This window comes from Mytilus galloprovincialis, chromosome 1 (genome assembly GCF_965363235.1).
Source record: "Mytilus galloprovincialis chromosome 1, xbMytGall1.hap1.1, whole genome shotgun sequence".
Classification (NCBI taxonomy): Eukaryota; Metazoa; Mollusca; class Bivalvia; order Mytilida; family Mytilidae; genus Mytilus; species Mytilus galloprovincialis.
The window spans coordinates 18471126-18491361 of record NC_134838.1 but is presented as its reverse complement, the minus strand read 5'-3'; the positions used below and the strand labels follow the sequence as shown (position 1 = coordinate 18491361).

General features: G+C 30.5%; 1 protein-coding gene across 3 annotated transcripts in view; it reads right to left on the bottom strand.

The window, feature by feature from the left end:
- Positions 1–19529, bottom strand: part of LOC143068108 (uncharacterized) — a 37443-nt gene extending 17914 nt beyond the window's left edge. Inside the window, exons 1-7 of one of the 3 annotated variants that reach the window (XM_076241900.1) lie at positions 19380–19529; positions 12592–12678; positions 11228–11533; positions 4899–5022; positions 3765–3934; positions 1619–1755; positions 764–947 (exon numbers count right to left, since the gene is read on the bottom strand). In XM_076241900.1, coding sequence (XP_076098015.1) covers positions 764–947; positions 1619–1755; positions 3765–3934; positions 4899–5022; positions 11228–11533; positions 12592–12670 — 1000 coding nt within the window. In that variant the 5' untranslated portion in view covers positions 12671–12678; positions 19380–19529. The remainder of the gene's footprint in view (positions 1–763; positions 948–1618; positions 1756–3764; positions 3935–4898; positions 5023–11227; positions 11534–12591; positions 12679–19379) is intronic. The other 2 variants (XM_076241909.1, XM_076241919.1) reach the window with 2 other exon arrangements.
- Positions 19530–20236: the final 707 nt, after the last annotated feature.

Below are 20236 nucleotides of genomic sequence, written 5' to 3'. Positions count from 1 at the left end.
CTGGGCTGGTGAAACCCTCGGATTTAATAGCAAATACACTTTATTGATAATAATATACGTATGCTCATAGTATGTTCATAAAATAGTATACAGAAGGTTTCAGACCACAATTAATTCACTTTGTTCGTGGTCTTGGAATATAGTTCCCAATTATTATATGGGGTCATGCTTCCTAAGTATTCTGTCCACTGTTTTCTCTGAAATGTTTACTATTAAAGGGGTCATATCAGTTGCACATATATTGAAATAAGTAAAGACTCAATAAAACATGTGGAAAACATTTATTGTTGAATGTGAAAGTAGTTATTTGGCCAAAATAAAAGCAAGATAAAAAACATTGATTGATTGTTCTAGAAGCATATTTTATTAGAATAATAATGGTCTATAGGCAGTTACATTTATTTCATGTTTGGGGTGGTGCAAATGTTTTAATTTAATTTAACGTTTACCAACAAATGCATTGTGGAAGAGTAATTGTGGTCTGAGTCCAGAAACTCGAAAATAATGGAGCTTAACAAAAAGGGAAAGGGCTTTTGAAATCTTTTCTGAAATTCTCAAGACATAAAATCTTTTACAAAAATTCATCTTACAACAGTGTACAAGATGTAAATGCCCGCGATTCCGCGGGCGAGTTCTAGTTCATATTTAATAAAATGTTAAGAGAATAAATAAAAAGTCAAATAACAAAAAATACCGAACACCAAGGAAAGTTAAATACAGAAAGAACCTAATCAAATAAAAATATCTATATACACATTCTTACGGTCTGTTTGTGTTTTGGCGATGATAACCACTGCATTACTAGGAAATCCAATATCACTAGAGTTTCCAATATCACTATTGTTTCCATAATCTCTATATTCAGGTCTCACCACAGTTGATATCTTATATTCTGTGTTCGGCTTCATCTCACACACTGTAGTGTTCAATTCTCTTGACTTTATGACCTGTATTGAAAGCATAACAATTTTGACAGAAATTTACTAACACATTATGTCTTAAAATTGTTACTTTCAGGCAAGAAATTATTTCATAGAAAACCAAAACCTTAAAATTCTTAGTGACATTCTTTTTAATTTAAACACAATCTTTTCTCTTAACTAAAAGTTACATGTTATCAACATATTGCCAAATGGGTATCTGCACCAATAAAATATAAGCCAAAGTCGGGTAAGGAATTGAAGCTTCCTTAAAGTGAAACAATTCTGAGTACAATGTAACTACAGAAAATTATATGTAAACACTAGAACTAGATCAAAAATTAAATTCGAACAAGTAAGACCAAATTTACCTTTTGTCTTTCAAAATTAATGGGACTGTTATTAATAAAAAAACAAAAAAAAGAGTACGAGAAACTAACCCAATATCATTTAATATGGTCTTATATTAATATAAAATATAAATTTGACGAGGATTCAATCATCCAAACATATCTACCTTATCATCGGTCCATTTTGAAGTATTATGGATGATAAATTTCTTCTCCTAAAATTAATGGGACTGTTATTAATAAAAAAAAAAAAAGAGTATGAGAAACTAACCCAATATCATTTAATATGGTCTTATATTAATATAAAATATAAATTTGAGGAGGATTCAATCATCCAAACATATCTACCTTATCATCGGTCCATTTTGAAGTAATATGGATGATAAATTTCTTCTCCCTATCCGATTTCTTATGATTCCACTTTAATGAGACACATCTACTTGAAATGGAAACAATCTCAATCTCTTCAATTGGATTTGGTTTCACTGCAAAATACATTTAAAATGTATACTACTATTTGCTGGTGTTATCAATTGTCCATTGATATATCCACTAAAGATCGATGATTCATTAAAAAGAAACATAGTAAGATGTACTTATAAATTAATATGTTAATTTTGTTAACGTTATATGATGTATCGTATTGTTATATACATGTTTTGACCCCTTTGAAATGCATGTGAATACTTTTTTTTAAGTTATCCAAAATATTTTAAACAAGAATGTGTCCACAGAACGCGGATGCACCAAGCGTACTATTATTATTATTATTGTCAATGGACCGTGAAATTGGGATAAAAACTCTAATTTTGCATTTAAATTAGAAATATCATATCATAGGGAACATGTGTACTAAGTTTCAAGTTGATTGGACTTCAATTTTATCAACCCTACCTTGACCAAAAACTTTAACATGAAGCGGGACAGACGAACGAACGAACGCACGAACGAACGAACGAACGAACGAACGGACGGACGAACGTACAGACCAGTAAAACATAATGCCCATAAATGGGACATAAAAATAAATGATATTTCTAAAAGTCTACCGAAATAATTATTCGAGAGGAAACATTCAATAATCCAGCCATAAAAGCTTTTCTATAAAGAAATAATTAAGTCTGGTACTGATTACGTTTGTTTCTTTCTGTAATAACATAATTATGATTATTACTTTTCTAGTACAAATAAAGGGATACGAAATTGTTAAAGAAATATTCTGTCACTCTTCCATAATGTCCTTTGATGTTAACAAATTTCATGTATGTACTTGTTTTCTTGCTATGTCAAGGTCTGGACTTGTTATTTACCTATTTACCCCTTTTCCATGATTACTTAGTTTTGTATTTACAAAATGTGGTCATCACATGTACTAGACCAAATAATTAGTTAAATGTTGAACCAGTGTAAAAGTCCACTGTTACAATCCTGAAAAAATCTTTGTTTTAATTTCGGTCTTTCAGTTACTATGAGCTGAGATGTTTTGTTTCTCAAATTGTACTATTATGTTCCGTATTTCAATGTGACCATATATATGATTTAGTTTAATAATCTGCAATCTGTATAGGCTGTTGTTTATTGTCTGTAAAAAAGAACCGACTAACAAATGGTTCAAACACTACATACACACATAATTTGTAAAGTTGGGTTACAAAATTTGTCAGGTTTATACGGTTTAAAACTAATAACCGAACCTATACAGCAGCTGTCTTTTTACAATCGGTTATCACAATAAATTGAAAATTGAAAATCCATATGAAGGACAATATAATGAAAATGTAATCTGCCAAGAAAAGTCTATATATAAAATATTTTCATTTCTTTATGAGATATCTTATCGAATTTGAAGTTGATAAAATATCATATTACCTTTATAAGATAACTTTTAAACTAAATGATATATTGTTTATAGTAAATATCTTACATATTTTTAATAAGTTTGTAAGACATCTTATTTAGTTTATAAGATATTCTATTAAGTTTATAAGATATATTTGAAATAAAAAAAATATGTCAGATATCTTTTATAGTTTATATAAGTTATATAGTTAAACATATATCTTATAGCCTCAATTATATACCTTATTACCTTAATATGATAGAAAATATTTATAAACTGTTAAACAAGGTATCTTCATTTAGAAAATCCTATTCCATTAATGATATATCTAAATTAGTGTATAAGATATCTTATTAACTTTATAAGATAGATAGATGGTACATGTAAAAGGAGTACTAAAAGATGAAAAGTGGCACGTAAAAAAAGGCTTAAAATCGAATCATCACATTTTATGATAAAAAAACGGGAACTGAATTAAATACATACTAGTTTTGATAAGAAAGTTACCTTCACTAAAATATTGATTTGCAAGGAAAAAACATCAGTGTGTGTGATGATAACAGTATACTTTTTTACAGAGATAAAAAGTCTGCTATCAGATCTTTAAATTACACTACAATTTTGTTAAACATTTTACAAATGATTTCATTTTACCATATTCAGCTTGTTTAATAGTAATCCAATCTGTCTCCACCGACACATTTCGCTTAGTGTTCTTTACACTAACTATAAAGGTCAAACTTGATCGATCAAATGAATAGGGTTCGCCTCTTATCCATGTACAATTCAGTAAATTCTTATTTGGACAGGATCCAGTTAACTGACTGGAAGATAAAATATGTATATTGAAATCTTTTTATTGTATGTATAGTTGATTATCTCATTCATAAAAATGAAAACCACAATAATTTACATCAGTTACTTGGTAAAAATAGTTTACCCCGAACGCGCTTGTTTTAAAATGTAGAAAAAAATAGAAGTAGCATGATTTATTAACTTTTCATTTCAAACTTTTTATTTTTTCAATTCCAAGTTGACATTTCTAAATAAAAAAATGTCATTTCTTAGTTCAAAGTTAGTATTTCTCACTTCCTACTTGACGTTTCTCAGTTTCAGAGGTTATCTTCCATATGTCTCATTCCTTAGTTGTGTGATGTTTATAATATGTTCCAGAGAAAATGTGTTTAAAAAAGGCGACGTTGAATTTACCATCCTCTGATTATATCGTTCCGGTTAACATATAAATGTATGTAAAAAATATAGCTGTATTCGAAACTTGGGCGTAGAAATTTTTTGACGCCAATGCATTTAACGTTCATTTGAGTGATTTGTGTATGTAGGGGACTTCCACTCATTTAGATGATTTATTACACAAGTTAACAACCGTTAGTAGGTCTCTTTGTATCTTATATCTAAACTCAGTCAAATAAGAGTATAGTACACTAAGATAGTACATTCTAAAATACTCACTTACTTTACTGATCATTTTGCAATTCATTTCACATTGGCCAATGGGTATATATTGAAGGCAAATGCAAGATTTTTAGCTAGGTGAAAGTGTAACGAAACCATATATAAAAAGAATAGTCAAATTCATATAAGGTCATATAACTTGATCATATGGAGTTCAAACGGATAATTTGAGACAGGTTAGTTGTAACTATAGAAGCATTCCTAGACTGAGACTGATGATACGAGGAGGTCAATATTTGTTCATCTTCAAAGGTTATAGTCAAATGAAATCAAAAAACAAAAAAAACCATTTTACTTTGTTACTATTGTACATACAGATACAAACTTGTATCGATATATCGTAATTCACGATAATTCACACCCAGGTCCCAGCTACATTCCATTTTCTCATCCCAGTCATAAATAATACAACTGAAGTTTGTGACAGGTTCAGGATGATCTACAAATAAAATATTCACATAAAAAAGCATTTTAAAAATCCTAATACTTATGCATAGAAACTAGGTGTAAAACTTTAAAGAGCCTGAAGATTAAACTAAATTATATTTAATCGGGGTTTTTTTTTCATGCACTTTGTATAAGAACTGGCTGATGATTGTTTTTTAGATTTAACCTTCAGTAAAAACAACAACTAAAGCTTTCAAACGTTAACTAAAACAACTAATAACTGAAATTTCAATAAGAGATGGTTTCATTGAACAAAGTTGTGACGAATCAACAGATTACTGGTTTACAAAATCTAGACACTCTGAATGGAAAAAAGAAAGAGTCGTATGTTTACTGACATTGGTTAATTTACTGACATTATTTTGAAAAGCAGATCATTGTAAAGAAGGTAATAGAAAACTATGTGTAACTTTCAATATACAACCATTTTTGTATTGATACTCGAGTTTGGGATCGAAGCAAAAAAGACCATTGCTTATTTGAATACATATAAACCAATATTATCTTTTAATTATCAAGGACTAAAGACTGCTAATCGTTGACTTTTCGTTGGTACGCTTGGCTAAGAATTTTGTTTTCTCTGTCCAATAAGAAGAACAATTATCTAATCTGATAGCATGCCCAATTTGTCACAAAAAGCAACAAAATTTATAAAAAATATTTTTTTATATTGTATTAACACCCATCTGTAATTCTTTTTATTTAAATCTATTCAGGTTGGTCCGCTTCATCTTAAATAAAAGTACGAAAAAAACTTTAATTTATATGGAATTCCTTAAAAATGGCCATTGCAAAAATAAATAGTATCACTTTGTGCTTATTACAAACAAATCTTCTCTCTCGATATTATTAAGTTATCTCAAATACATTAAATTATAAGCTTCTTATAATATGAGGCAGGCATTACCTGTGAATGGGGACGAAGTTTGTTTAAATTATTTTTTTTGTATTACTTAAATATTTGTTAAAAAAAAGAAACGGAAATACCGTAACGTTTCCGATTTTGGTTCTGTTGTTGGGATTTTACTTGTGACGTTATTTTTAAAAGTAATGACGTCATGTTCAATGTAAACAAAGAAACGCAATGCATCAGGTAACGTTTATTCATAACAAAGACAAAGAATGATTAAAAATGAAATATTGGTATTGTGTTCCTTGAGTTCCTATATTTTACTAGACTAATCAAAGTCTCACGACAACAAGACCGGAAGAAGGAAGTAGAGTTATGTGTTCTGCGCAGACCCGGAAATTAAAAAACGCGACAAAAAAAAAATTGAACGATTTTGAGTTCATTAGAACAATGAAAAATTCGGGAAATCTTCCCGATTTTTTTTTATAAATTAAAAAGGTTAAATCCTTTTAAGAAATTATCACTAATTGTAGTGTTGCAACTTGAAAACTTAAAAGCAATTAGTGGTTGTATTATAATAAATATCAATTCTTTAAATTCTAATTCTAAGTATTTTTTTACTGCATGCAGTTATGCCTAGTATAAGCTTATTTAAAAAAAAAAAACTATATCTTGTAAAATGAAGAAAATGTTTGTGCTGACATAATAAGCAAATGTACTGTAAAATTATAGTAATATTACAGATTCTTAACCATTGGTAACAGCTGCTTCAATCCAGAAAGGTAGCTGTAAGTAAAACATTGAATTACATAAGACTTGACAAATACAATATTTGTCTTCTGAAAATGACGAAATAGTATGTAAGCAGTCTATTTGATCAATTATAAAACACAAAATTTATGAAGGTGCACTAGAATCATATTACAGCCAACAAATATAAGGTTAAACTTTAAAAAAAAACATGATTGTTTTGTACTGTCCATGTCAGGAATGCATCACCGCCATGCAAACTCACTCTCAGTCAAAATGTCACAATCGTGAATAAGACACACTCGTTTTATTTATAGATCAGATGACTCTTATATTATCTGAGGACCAAGGACCGCGACAAATACAGCCCTTGTATGGTGTAAACTTCCCAAAAACAACGTGTATGGTGTAATGGTGTATGGCATATGGCAATGGTGTAAGGTGTATGGTGCTATGGTGTATGGTTTAAGGGGAATGGTGTAATGGTGTATTAGGAATGGTGTGATTGTGTAACGTGCGATCGGGAATGGTGTGAATGATAGTGTACGACCTTACATTTTCAATTTTTTTTCAATTTTTCGGATTGTAAGCATAAACATAATAAAAATCTTAATATTTAAAATTTAATTGCATTATGGGTAATTTCGGATCGTGTAAATAGAATGGGGAATGGTGTATGGTGTAATGTGTAATGTGTATGGTGCAAAGGTGTAACGTGTATTGTGTAATGGTACAAGGTGTATGGTATAATGGAATATGGTGTATGGTGTAATGGTGTATGGTGTTAGTTGGAAGTTTACACCATCCAAGGACTGTAGTGTAGTGAGGTGAGACACAGACACAGTAATGAGGGTTTGGATGGGGTTAAATGATTAAAGAATAATGCCCTTAAAAATGAAGATTAGAGAATAATGGGCCAAAAAATAGAAGATTAGAGAAAAAAAGGGTTAATTTTTGATAGATTAGAGAAAAAAGGGGTTAATTTTTTAAAGATTAGAGAAAAAAGGGGTGCAAATTAAATGTTTACAGAATAACAGACCCCCCTCATCCAGACCCTCAGTAATGGTGAACTATTTCATCATGGCGATCGTTTTTTCCCGAATAACATTACGTTTGTTGGTACTTACGTTGCAAGATCTTACCGCTTACCTGACTTTCCAATGTTAAAGTTTGAGTTCCTGGTGAAGGTATATGAAAAATTTACTTTTGATACTTTTCAGGATTTACCTGTATTAGGAGCGCTCAAAATAAATCATTTGAAATCAAGGGACTTTACAGACTCTTTGATCAATATAAAAAAGAAGATGTGGTATGATTGCCAATGAGACAACTGTCCACAAGAGACCAAAATGACACAGACATTAACAACAATAGGTCACCGTACGGCCTTCAACAATGAGCAAAACCCATACCTCATAGTCAGCTATAAAAGGCGTCGATAAGACAATGTAAAACAATTCAAACGAGAAAACTAACGGCCTTATTTATATTAAAAAAATGAAGGAAAAACAAATATGTAACACATAAACAAACGACAACCACTGACTTACAGGCTCCTGACTTAGGACAGGCACGTACATAAATAATGTGGCGGGGTTAAACATGTTAGCGGGATCCCAACCCTTCCCCTAATCTGTATAACAGTACAACATAAGACCGAACTATAACCAGATGCTTCGCAGGGCGTAGCTTTATACGACCGCAGAGGTTGAACCCTGAACGGTTAGGGCAAGTATGGACACAACATTCAAGCTGGATTCAGCTCTAAATTTGGATTGTGATTAAATAGTTGACACAGCATAGGTTTCTGACACAGAATGAATGTGTTCTAATGAACTTAAAATTTTTGTTTCTCTTAGAGCAATTCACTATGCTGTTGAATATTAATCCTCTCAAAAAAATGTTTGAAGAAATTTTCTTTTTTATTTATGAAATTTCAAATGAGAAAAATTGAACCCAATTTTTTTAATCACATCCCCCTTTCCCTTATTCCAAAACTAATCTCAATTAAAATTTCTAATGGAGTTTGCAACAATAACTACTCATTTAAATACATCATAAAATATTAAGATGTAAAAAAACTGCTTGTTATCACTGAATGGTAAAGATTATTTTAATTTATAAGTTGGTAGTAAAAAGTGAATATACATTGTATATTGTATATAACAAAGATTTAAGTTGATTCTGGACAAAGAAAGATAACTCCAATTAAAAAAAAATCTTGCTATTGCACAATATTTTGCAATTAGATATTTCTTGCTTACTATTCTGGACAAAGAAAGATAACTCTAATTAAAAATAAATTTGATATTTCACAATATTGTGCAATTAGATATTTCTTGCCATTGCGCAATACTGTGCAATTGAAAAGACTTGCTATTGCACAATACTTAATATAATAATTTTAGATCCTGATTTGGACCAACTTGAAAACTGGGCCCATAATAAAAAATCTAAGTACATTTTTGGATTCAGCATATCAAAGAACTTCAAGATTTCAATTTTTGTTAAAATCAGACTAAGTTTAATTTTGGACCCTTTGGACTTTAGTGTAGACTAATTTGAAAACAGGACCAAAAATGCAGAATCTACATACACAGTTAGATATGGTATATCAAAGAACCCCATTTATTCAATTTTTGATGAAATCAAACAAAGTTTAATTTTGGACCCCGATTTGGACAAACTTGAAAACTGGGCCAATAATCAAGAATCTAAGTACATTTTTAGATTCAGCATATCAAAGAACCTAACTGATTCATTTTTTGTCAAAATCAAACTAAGTTTAATTTTGGACCCTTTGGACTTTAATGTAGACCAATTTGAAAACGGGACCAAAAGTTAAGAATCTACATACACAGTCATGACAGTTAGATTCAGCATATCAAAGAACCCCAATTATTCAATTTTGATGAAATCAAACAAAAGTTTAATTTTGGACCCTTTGGGCCCCTTATTATGTTGGGACCAAAACTCCCAAAATCAAACCCAACCTTTCTTTTATGGTCATAAACCTTGTGTTTAAATTTCATAGATTTCTATTTACTTATACTAACGTTATGGTGCGAAAACCAAGAAAAATGCTTATTTGGGTCCCTTTTTGGCCCCTAATTCCTAAACTGTTGTGACCTAAACTCCCAAAATCAATACCAACCTTCCTTTTGTAGTCATTAACATTGTGTTTAAATTTCATTGATTTCTATTTACTTAAACTAATGTTATTGTGCGAAAACCAAGAATAATGCTTATTTGGGCCCCTTTTTGGCCCCTAATTCCTAAACTGTTGAGACCAAAACTCCCAAAATCAATCCCAACCGTTCTTTTGTGGTCATAAACCTTGTGTCAAAATTTCATAGATTTCTATTAACTTAAACTAAAGTTATAGTGCGAAAACCAAGAAAATGCTTATTTGGGCCCTTTTTGGCCCCTAATTCCTAAAATGTTGGGACCAAAACTCCCAAAATCAATACCAACCTTCCTTTTGTGGTCATAAACCTTGTGTTAAAATTTCATAGATTTCCATTCACTTTTACTAAAGTTAGAGTGCGAAAACTATAAGTATTCGGACGCCGGACGACGACGACGACGACGACGACGACGACGCCGACGCCAACGTGATAGCAATATACGACGAAATTTTTTTCAAAATTTGCGGTCGTATAAAAATCAGTTGAAAAAGGCTCATCAAGTGGACAAAAATACAAGTGGACGTGGTACTTATACATCCCGACACAAAAAGACATAATGAACAGATCTGAGAGTACTCTCAGTTATCTGACAGCTAGTTCAAAGCCACTAACAACTAATAAAAAAATCATGCAGCTAAGTCTAAACATGTCGGTTTTGGTCTAATCAATATTAATCTAAACACCACAGAGAGATATCCATGTACGAATCGAAATTCATTCGTTACCCTAATGTTCCACCACTATATTTTCAATTGTTGTTTTTTATTTAAATTTTTTTTCTATGAATTTGCAATTTTGTACGCTAGTACTACACTATTTGTCTTAATAAGGCAAACAGAATAGCCACATTCAAAAAGTCAACTTTGTCTTAGGGAGTTGAAACCTTCGTTTCTTTATAATTTCTTAATTTATCAACGGGGAAATATGTTTTTGTTTTAAATTCTGTAGTTATCGAAGCGCTTACTGTTAAAATGGCGATACCCTCGGGACTTATAGTCCACAAGCAGCAGAATCGATCCCTTGCTAGTATCAGAAATAAATACTTTATAAATTTTGTGCGTCCTAAGCGTGTGACATAGTTTTGGATAGAATTAGAATATTTTTTGAGGAGAATCAATTTGAAAATCATTCAAGTTAAATGAGAGAATACGAATGGAGATGATTCATTATATATATAGTTGATTTATAAATTTGATGTCACCAAATTACTCATACAGTAGACGCCACTAGATCCTTTACCTCTTAACTGTTATTTACTGTTATATGTTGGAGGCATAACATTTATTATCAAAAATTAATGCAAGAAACTGCTATTAAACTACTCCTCAAAAATATCTGATGAACGATGCAGCGTTCATAGTCATTTAAAGTAGATAAATATTTCCTATTAAAGCATCTGTAGTACTCACATTCAGTGTCAACATAGACGGTATCCACTGTGGCAAAGTTGGAACCGGGAAATGGATCGACAGAAACAGGATTCCGAAGGTTACATGAATACTTTCTCATAAATACTGTTGTCATCAATGTACTATATTTCAATGAAGCATTGGTTATGATAGTTGTTTCTGTCTCTAATACTTCTATATCAGTCCAGCCATACGAAAAGAACAATTTAGATGAGTTGTCTCCATTTTCAACAGTTTGTGATGTTAATGTACAAGTAACATTTAAATATTCACCAACAAACAAATATGGTTCACTTTGGTCCAGTTCTACAAATAATTAGAAATATGCATAAGGGTTTATTCTAATAAGATGTAAAAGATTTCAATTAAGAACGTACTTAAACTTTGATTTGTATTTCTTAATTTTGTTTTCCCTATTTACTTTCTGGCTTGTATTTAATGCAGCACTGTTAACAACAAGCACACGCATTTGCTCAATAAAAATTTGATAAATAAGATGCTCTTTACATATTAAATTTTGCCGTAACTATATGTATAGATTATCAGGGTTTCTACATATTTATATCGTAAAATATCAGCCATGAGCCAGAATGTAAACCTTTTTGGCGAGTGAGCGCAGCGAACGAGCTACAAAAATTCTCATTGTGTCGAGCAGCTGATATTTTACGATATCTATACGAAGAAAACCCGATTATCTGTTTATCTGTTTATCGTTCTATTACTGGTCTTTTCTCTCTCCTGAAGATAGTTTTACGCTTGACGAAAGCAAGCTTGATAACGTCTTCTCTCGCATTGAAACGTCTGTGATAACTTATCCTCTCATATTGTGACGTCGCTGATACTGTCTGGTCTCGTTTTGAAGTCTTGATACGAGAATTACGGAGCAATAGAGCAGGGTGATATGGGCGTAAGGACGAACGATATTTACAATTTTAAGAAAGAGGGGCTTATTTCGATCTTTGCTATACAGCAATTTTGAAGATCGCTTACATTTCTATAAAACTAGGATTTATGCACCATTTTCTATATGCCAATATCAGTTCAGGAATATTACAGTTGCTATCCATTCGTTTGGTGTGTTTGCGCTTTAGATTTGGCCATTTGATAAGGTACTTTTCGTTGAATTATCATCGTAGTTCAGTATTTTTGTATTTCATTTTATCCTATATGTTAATCTATGTGATACAACATAGCTTATCTGAAAGTAGGAAAATTGCTTTTACCATTTAAAAAATGTGTGTACAATAAACGCTGAACATAAGAATTAATGACTCCTGTGAATTAAACTTTCTAATTGTGACTCACAAAAGCAATACTTTCAAGTAAAATATTTCATTTAAACCAATATTCAGATTTCTACTAACCTCCTATTACTTCTGTCGGGAAATAAAATCCATTTGCAAAACCCCAACTAACCATACACAGAAAGATAACAAGCTTCATGGTGAGTCCTAAAATAAAATATATATCGAAAAAAAATATTTAAAAGTTAGTAGAGGTAAACTGATAGTCAGTGACAAAAACTTTTCAAATAAGTTCTAAGCGATAGCTGCCTCGCTGTTGGCATTCTTTTTTAGCTGTCCAGGTACTTGAATTCGAAATGATCATATCTGATGTACAGTAGTTGTCGTTTGTTTATGTAATATATACGTGTTTCTCGTTTCTCGTTTTGTTTATATAGATTAGACCGTTGGTTTTCCCGTTTGAATGGTTTTACACTAGTAATTTTGGGGCCCTTTATAGCTTGTTGTTCGGTGTGAGCCAAGGCTCCGTGTTGAAGGTCGTACTTTAACCTATAATGGTTTACTTTTTAAATTGTTATTTGTATGGAGAGTTGTCTCATTGGCACTCACACCACATCTTCCTATATCTATATACAAAACTAACGTTAATGTGAAAAACATAAAGATTTATTATGCTAAAACTTTTAAATTATTATCATAATTAGCATAGAACAATAGTTTTACTTCCTGGTCTAGTAAGTTTGGTAATGTATTAAAGCATAGTTTGATAAACATGCAATCTAGTGCAATTAATTATGCTTTGTTATTCAACCATGTTTTTAATAGGGCAAATAAAGTGGTATAGTAGAAAGAAATAGCTGTGGAGAGGGGATTTACGATTTTATGTACGAGAAAAGTGTAAAGTGTACAAACGGAATTCATGTTTATGCCTACGAACTGAGCATGCAGTTTCGAAGTTGTAAACATTATTTCTTTGTTAAAGCATTGGATTTCTAATAAAATACTATTGAACTTTAAATCGAGTTTGTGTTTATGTGCTGTTTAATGTGTATCATCGGATTTTGTCGTCCATGTACGAGTGAAAGGAACGACCGGATACTTATACACCAACGACACCGAACAAACACCAACACAAGAAAACGCACTTTAGTTTATATTTTTGTCACAATATCAAAATGAAAGAAAAATAAGGTAAATAAAGGCAACAGTAGTATTCTGCTATTCGAAAGTCACAAATTGATTGAGAGAAACAAATTTGGTTTACAAACTAAAACCGAGGGAAACACATCAACCATAAGAGTAAAACAACAAAACAACAGCAACACTGAAGAGCAACAACAAAAAAAAAAAACGACAATGTAACACACACGAACTATCAGACAACAAGGGCAATTTTCCTGACTTGGTACATGATGTTTTAAGAAAAAAAAATGGTGGGGTGAACTTTGTTTTGTGGATAGGCAAACCTCGCACTTTTATGGCAATGTTGAATATAACACTAAAATGACAATATTACATGACAGAACTACAGTACAAACAAATGTAAAAACTTTTAGGACAGAGAAATACACAAATAAATAATGCAATAGTACATTTCGACATGCTAATAGTTACCAAAGGTACAAGGCAAGTGGCAGGGAAGAAAATCCTGAGTTAAAAGTAATATGCGAAATCTTACTTATTTTAGAAATGATCAGCTTATGAATTTTTAAATGTGGATCTTGTAAATCCTGGTTTGTTTTTTTGTTTTTTCAACATATAATTCAAATGTCAATATAATGACGTCTCTGTACGATAGGTACAATTACAAAACCAGCATTCATAATGTATTACACTCATCATTATTTTGATAATATTTCTTTGATAAAAAATCAAGAATTTTCTAAATATACTGCCGTCCTTTACCCAAAGGAATTTACTTCAAACAAATCAAATATAAACGGTAATAGATGTCCTTTCCTAAATTTTGATATTTCAGTTTTACCTGGGGAACTCTACATATAATTATGACAAAAAGTACAATTATTAGTTTCCTATTGTTAATTTTCCTTTTTTAGAAAGTGATGATCCCTTGTTACCATCTTACCAAGTCAGGAATATGGCAATAGTTATTAACAGTCCGTTTCTATATATTTTGGCATTTGCTTAAGTGTTTCTGTTGTTCCGTTGTTTTCCTTTAAAGTTAATGTGTTTCCTTCGCCTTAAGTTTGATACCTGGATTTGTTTTGCTTAATCCGATAATGACTATGGACAGCGCTATACTAATGTTGCTTTTGTTTATATCACTTCTAGTCCGCTGTGTCTGTTGTGACGTTTTGGATTTCAATGAAAGTTATCTATCTATAACTGATAAAGTACTAAGTCAGGAATTTTGTTACCAAAAACAACTTCAAACCTTTACGAATTTCTTCCATATATATACAGATTTCGTTTTGAAGTAGGAAAATTGGAAAATATCATTGTAGGCATAGTGTCCGGCTTGGATCATGTTTTTTTTCGAGTTCAGATAAGTTTGTGGAGCAAATATGATAAACAATGTAAACAAGCAGACTTTTTTTTTACAAAATGTGAAACACGTAGATGCTTCAACTTAATTTACAAAATTATACCAGGTAAGTAAGTATTGGTGATAAAAAAAGAAGTCATAATCCTTACATTATTTTGTGTTCTAAAAGTTCAATTCAGCTTTAAATTGCTTTTATACCAAAATTTAAAAATAAATTTATTTATAGAAATACAATACCAATGCAAATGTCAAAGGAAGTGTTAATCTTAAATCCATATATCATTAAATGTACATTTTCTTTATAAAATTTCTTGTTACTGCAGTGAAAATTATACATTTTAAAATGAAATAAATCTTAACTTGTGCTTTTTCGAGAGAAGTCCGTTTTTTTTTAGTGCAGTCCAGATTTTGATAGAGTAATTAAACATAGTTTCATCGGCCTGGGATTTATATTTTAGTGCGATTACATTTAAAAAAATAACCATTGAAAAGCCTCAAATAAAGTACTTTTCAAACCCGAAATCAATGCATTTTATCAGGTTTGGTAATCATCTAGTACGTAACATGAACATTCGTAAAAAGAGAAAAGAAAAAGAAAACCTGAATTTCAAGGATAACTCAAAAAAGAAAGTAATCAAATGGAAAAATCAAAAGCTCATACACTTAACAAAAAAATCATATTCCTGACTTGGTACAGGCATTTCCTTATGTAGAAGAAAGTAGATTCAACTTGGTTTTATAGCTATATAAACCTGTCATTTGTAAGACATTAGCATAAATTTGAAAAAATAAATAAAAACAAATACAAATTGAGCCATGTCAAAAGGATATTATCAAGCATGAGATAAATATTTTATAAAGACAAACAAAAGAACACTTTAACATGTTATTAAAGGGGCTCGCGGGTATAAATATTTTTGTTAATGTCCTATTTTTCTGTTGAACTAAAAGGAGAAATAGAGGTAATATCGAAAAAAAAAAGACAAGAAATAAATTACAGAAATCGGTTAAATTTTACAATTATTTTGTTTATGTAGAGCTTATTTGAAAACAAAAATAAACAATATAGGTCACCGATGAGTTTAAAAAAGATATTTCAATTTTAATGCAAAAAAAAAATGGCATTTTTGCACCAAAGGGAGATAATTTGGAGCTTTTTCAATGATATAAACATTTAAAAAGTCATCTGGGGCCAAACCGAATCAATTTTTTTGGTTGATTTTTGTACCATATCATAAAATAATAACTAATAGTGTAATAAATAAATTTTGTAATGAAAAAACAAATGTTTCATTTTTGCTGAAATTTTTGTACCCTCACATGATAAACAACGTCAGTTCCTAAAACATAAACCTAAAGATCGTTAATTATTGTCATTATCAATCTTGACACCTTTTTGTTCGATTACAATTGAAATTGATTGAATTAAATACCCACCTAGAATATTATATCTAAATATAAAATTGACCTCTATATCCTACTTCTTTATATATTTTTATCATACCATCATATTAAAGGGTCGCTAGCTGTCAAATTCATGTTCACCGATTTGACTCTAATGTTCATATTTGATTTATAACATACTAAAACGTATATTCAAATTATAATAAGTCTGAAATAAACAGTTAAGAAAGCATTACTCGATTTATATATCAGAATTTCGTGTGTATTTTAGTACAGACGCCATTTGATTAACTGAGATGACCTTTGAATACTACCAACGGTCACATAACCCGATATAAACATAAACAAAATTATACATAGATTGCGACCTCATGGAATTGGATTTTTAAAGGTCTGTTTGATTTCATGTTATAGGTTTAAAAAAATAAACGTTTTGGAATTTTGGGTCCTCAATGCTCTTTAACTATGTACTTGTTTTGCTTAATAACTATTTTGATATGAGCATGAGAATATTATGTAGACGAAACGCGCGTCTGGCGTATTGAATTATAATCCTGGTACCTTTGATAACTATATACAACACTGGGTCGATGCCACTGCTGGTGAACGTTTCTTTCCATCGGGTTTCACCAGGCCAGTAGTCAGCACTTCAGTGTTCACTGAATATCAATCATGTGGTCATTTATAAGTAACCTTTTTACAAAAGTATGAATTTTTCAAAATACTAAGGATTTTCTTATCACAGGCATAGTATACCTTAGCCGTACTTTTTGCACAACTTTTTGGAATTTTGGGTCTTCAATGCTCTTCAACTTTGTACTTTTTTGGCTTAAAAGACTATTTTGATCTGAGCGTCACCGATGAGTCTTATGTAGTCGAAACGCGCGTCTGGCGTATTAGATTGTAATCCTGGTACCTTTGATAACTATTTTACATTCTTATCCCTTTAATAGCTGAACGCTTATGCACGTGTAACCACTCTCTAGCTAAAAATGAAGGTCACATGAATAAGTATTTAATTAGGTCGAATTATTAATTTGCAAGTGAAGAATAACTCATCAACGATATTTCTTTGCTTATTTTGACAATATTGTATCGAATTGGCTGCTAAAGACAAATTTCACTTTTATTTATAAAAATGAATTAAACAAAATAAAATCATTTTTTTCATATTTCGTAGCTAGCGCCCTTTAATGTGCTCATGATGGCCGTAATTTAAAAATGAGAGTTATTTATTTAAAAACATAACTAAGAGCGAAGTCATCTGTTTTATACTAGAAATAAAAATCATAATAAACGCTTCCAATGTAAAAACAATTTATAAAAAATATATATTTCACAAGCCTGACTAAATGTTATGTTTTTCGTGAATCAACCCAGAGTGAAAGGCTCATGTCGAAGCGACCATTTACCAAGATAGAACAGATCTGATATATGTGTGTCGATTATAATGATAACGTATGATACCAATAGAAACCGGGTTCATTCGCCCACAATCAAGTTCGCCCTAGGCTGTTGTTATTTTGATAACTATGGTGCACTGTATGATCGTGTCATGACATAATATAACAATGTACGTTACAGATTATGAATCATTTATGAATGAGATCAAATTAGAAAAGATACGATTTAAATCTAAAGGGGATAAAACGTCTTATAGGAATTCAATGTTTGCTTTACCATGGTTCACTTATATGCCTATTTTTTTGACAAAACCACTAAATAATAAGATGGATTTTTTTACAGTATTTTCTAAAATGAATTTTATAGGTATCCCTGTAAAGCGAAATTTCTGTATAAAGTCAATCATATTAAAGGGACACTAGCTTATAACATTAGAACATCTGTCATTTTCTCCCTACCCATTTTTGCCAATAACATTTGATTTGTTAGGGCTGGTCATGTATTTTATGTTTTTTTGCGATTCCATTAATTCATAATGTACCAATACAGTTAATGAAGACACGAATGGCAACTCTAAATCCGATATAAAAAATTCTCTTGTTTGTTAATTTACAATTATAATTAATTTTCTTTAATCATTATGACCTCATTCATTCTTTAATAAAAGTTCAAATCGATTTTCGATCATTTATTCTTTGTTTAATAAATATACTAAAAGCAAAGTTCTTAAACACGAGAGTCTGAATATGTTATACCTAACCTTAGAATAATGGTCAACATAAGTGAGTGATAAAGAAAAAGGTTTGAAAATTTAAAATTGATGACCCCTTCCAGACCCTCATATTTGATAAGTCAATTATTTAACATTGTTTAAATTTCCTCATCTGGATGACTTTTCTAATATTCTATATATCTGAAAACAGGTAAATTTGCATTTTCTTTTTGCAAACATGATCGATTCAAATGATCTTCAAACTGCGCACTGGTTTTTCTTTTCAACCAAAGGGTTCTGGATACTGTGGAACAAAAACATTGTAAAAACGTGCATTCTTTTGAAATTTGAGAAATTGTACAGATCACGCGTTTACAATCTTTGAAAAAGTTACTATTTTGAAGAAACAAAAAATTGAAACCTATAGTTTACACACGTTACGCAAGGTAAACAGTGTGTGTGTTTTTACCAAAAAATAGCCTTTTTCAGTATTATTAATATCTCAGATTAAGATGTAATATTTCCAATTTAATCCAAATGATAGCAGTGAGTAAATGAAAATAAAATAAGGCCGATCTACCTTTCTTATAATAAAAAGCCAAAGTGATAATATAAGCCGGATTCGTGTGCCTCATAATTATATCTTATTATTCACTATAGTTTAATTTAGAAATTAGCTACTTTCATGATTGAAATATCGAAGCTAATGATTGAAAGATCAACCGAAAGTAATAATTAACAGTTTATTGTCATTATATAAATCAGTCAACATTCGTTATTATTTATTGCAGATTTTATTAAATATCACTCTTAATGAATAAAAACAAAGTTGGCTTATTTCCTAAACATGTACTGATTTATTATAAAACTTAATAGACTTACCTACTTTTTGTTTCTTAATTACCTAATGCATTACTTTGATTTCTACCATCCACAAGCAGGATAGTTGTAAAAATAACATCTTTAAATTATAAAAGTACATGAGTTCACATCTACACTGTGTTATATTTCATCATGACATCAACATGTTTACCTTCCTGGTAAAGGTGTATACTATAATTAACTTCTCGGAATTCAATTAACTAAAAAACCGAAAAACGAACGCGGGAAATTTAAAAAAAAATATTTGTTCTATGAAGCGTTTTGTTTACTGCTGTTTATCTTTTCGTCTTAATGATCATGGTGTTAAAGCCATTTATACTGTTGTGTTTATTTCCTAAATATAGTAACACAGCTATTATTTTGTGCAATGTCAATTTTATCTCGGAACACTTTTTCCATAGTCAGGGGTTAATTAAGGGATGAAAATAAGTTTAAAATTTGTGTTACAATTTAAATAGCTATGATTTGTTTTTATTTTTAAAATTGCAGTATAAAAACAATATTGGGTCAATGTTAGAAAAATATCAAATTTGTGTACTCAGCCCAAAACTAGGGAAGAGCTCGGTAGAATTTCGCCCTTCCCAAGTTTCTCAGCCTCATACAAAAAAGTTGATATTTTTCTGACATTGACCTAATATTGTACTTTATCGACTAACACATCTCATTGTAGCTATGTAAATACACTGTTTTGTTTTGTTTCAGTTATTGGCACTATTGTGGGTTTTTCTATGTTTTCTATGTACACCGGTTTTGCAATTTAAAATTAAATATCTAGCAGTAAACACTGAGGTTGTTAAATTTGGTAAAGTAAATATAAACAATTTAATAAAATCGTACAAACCAGTTTTAATCAAGAG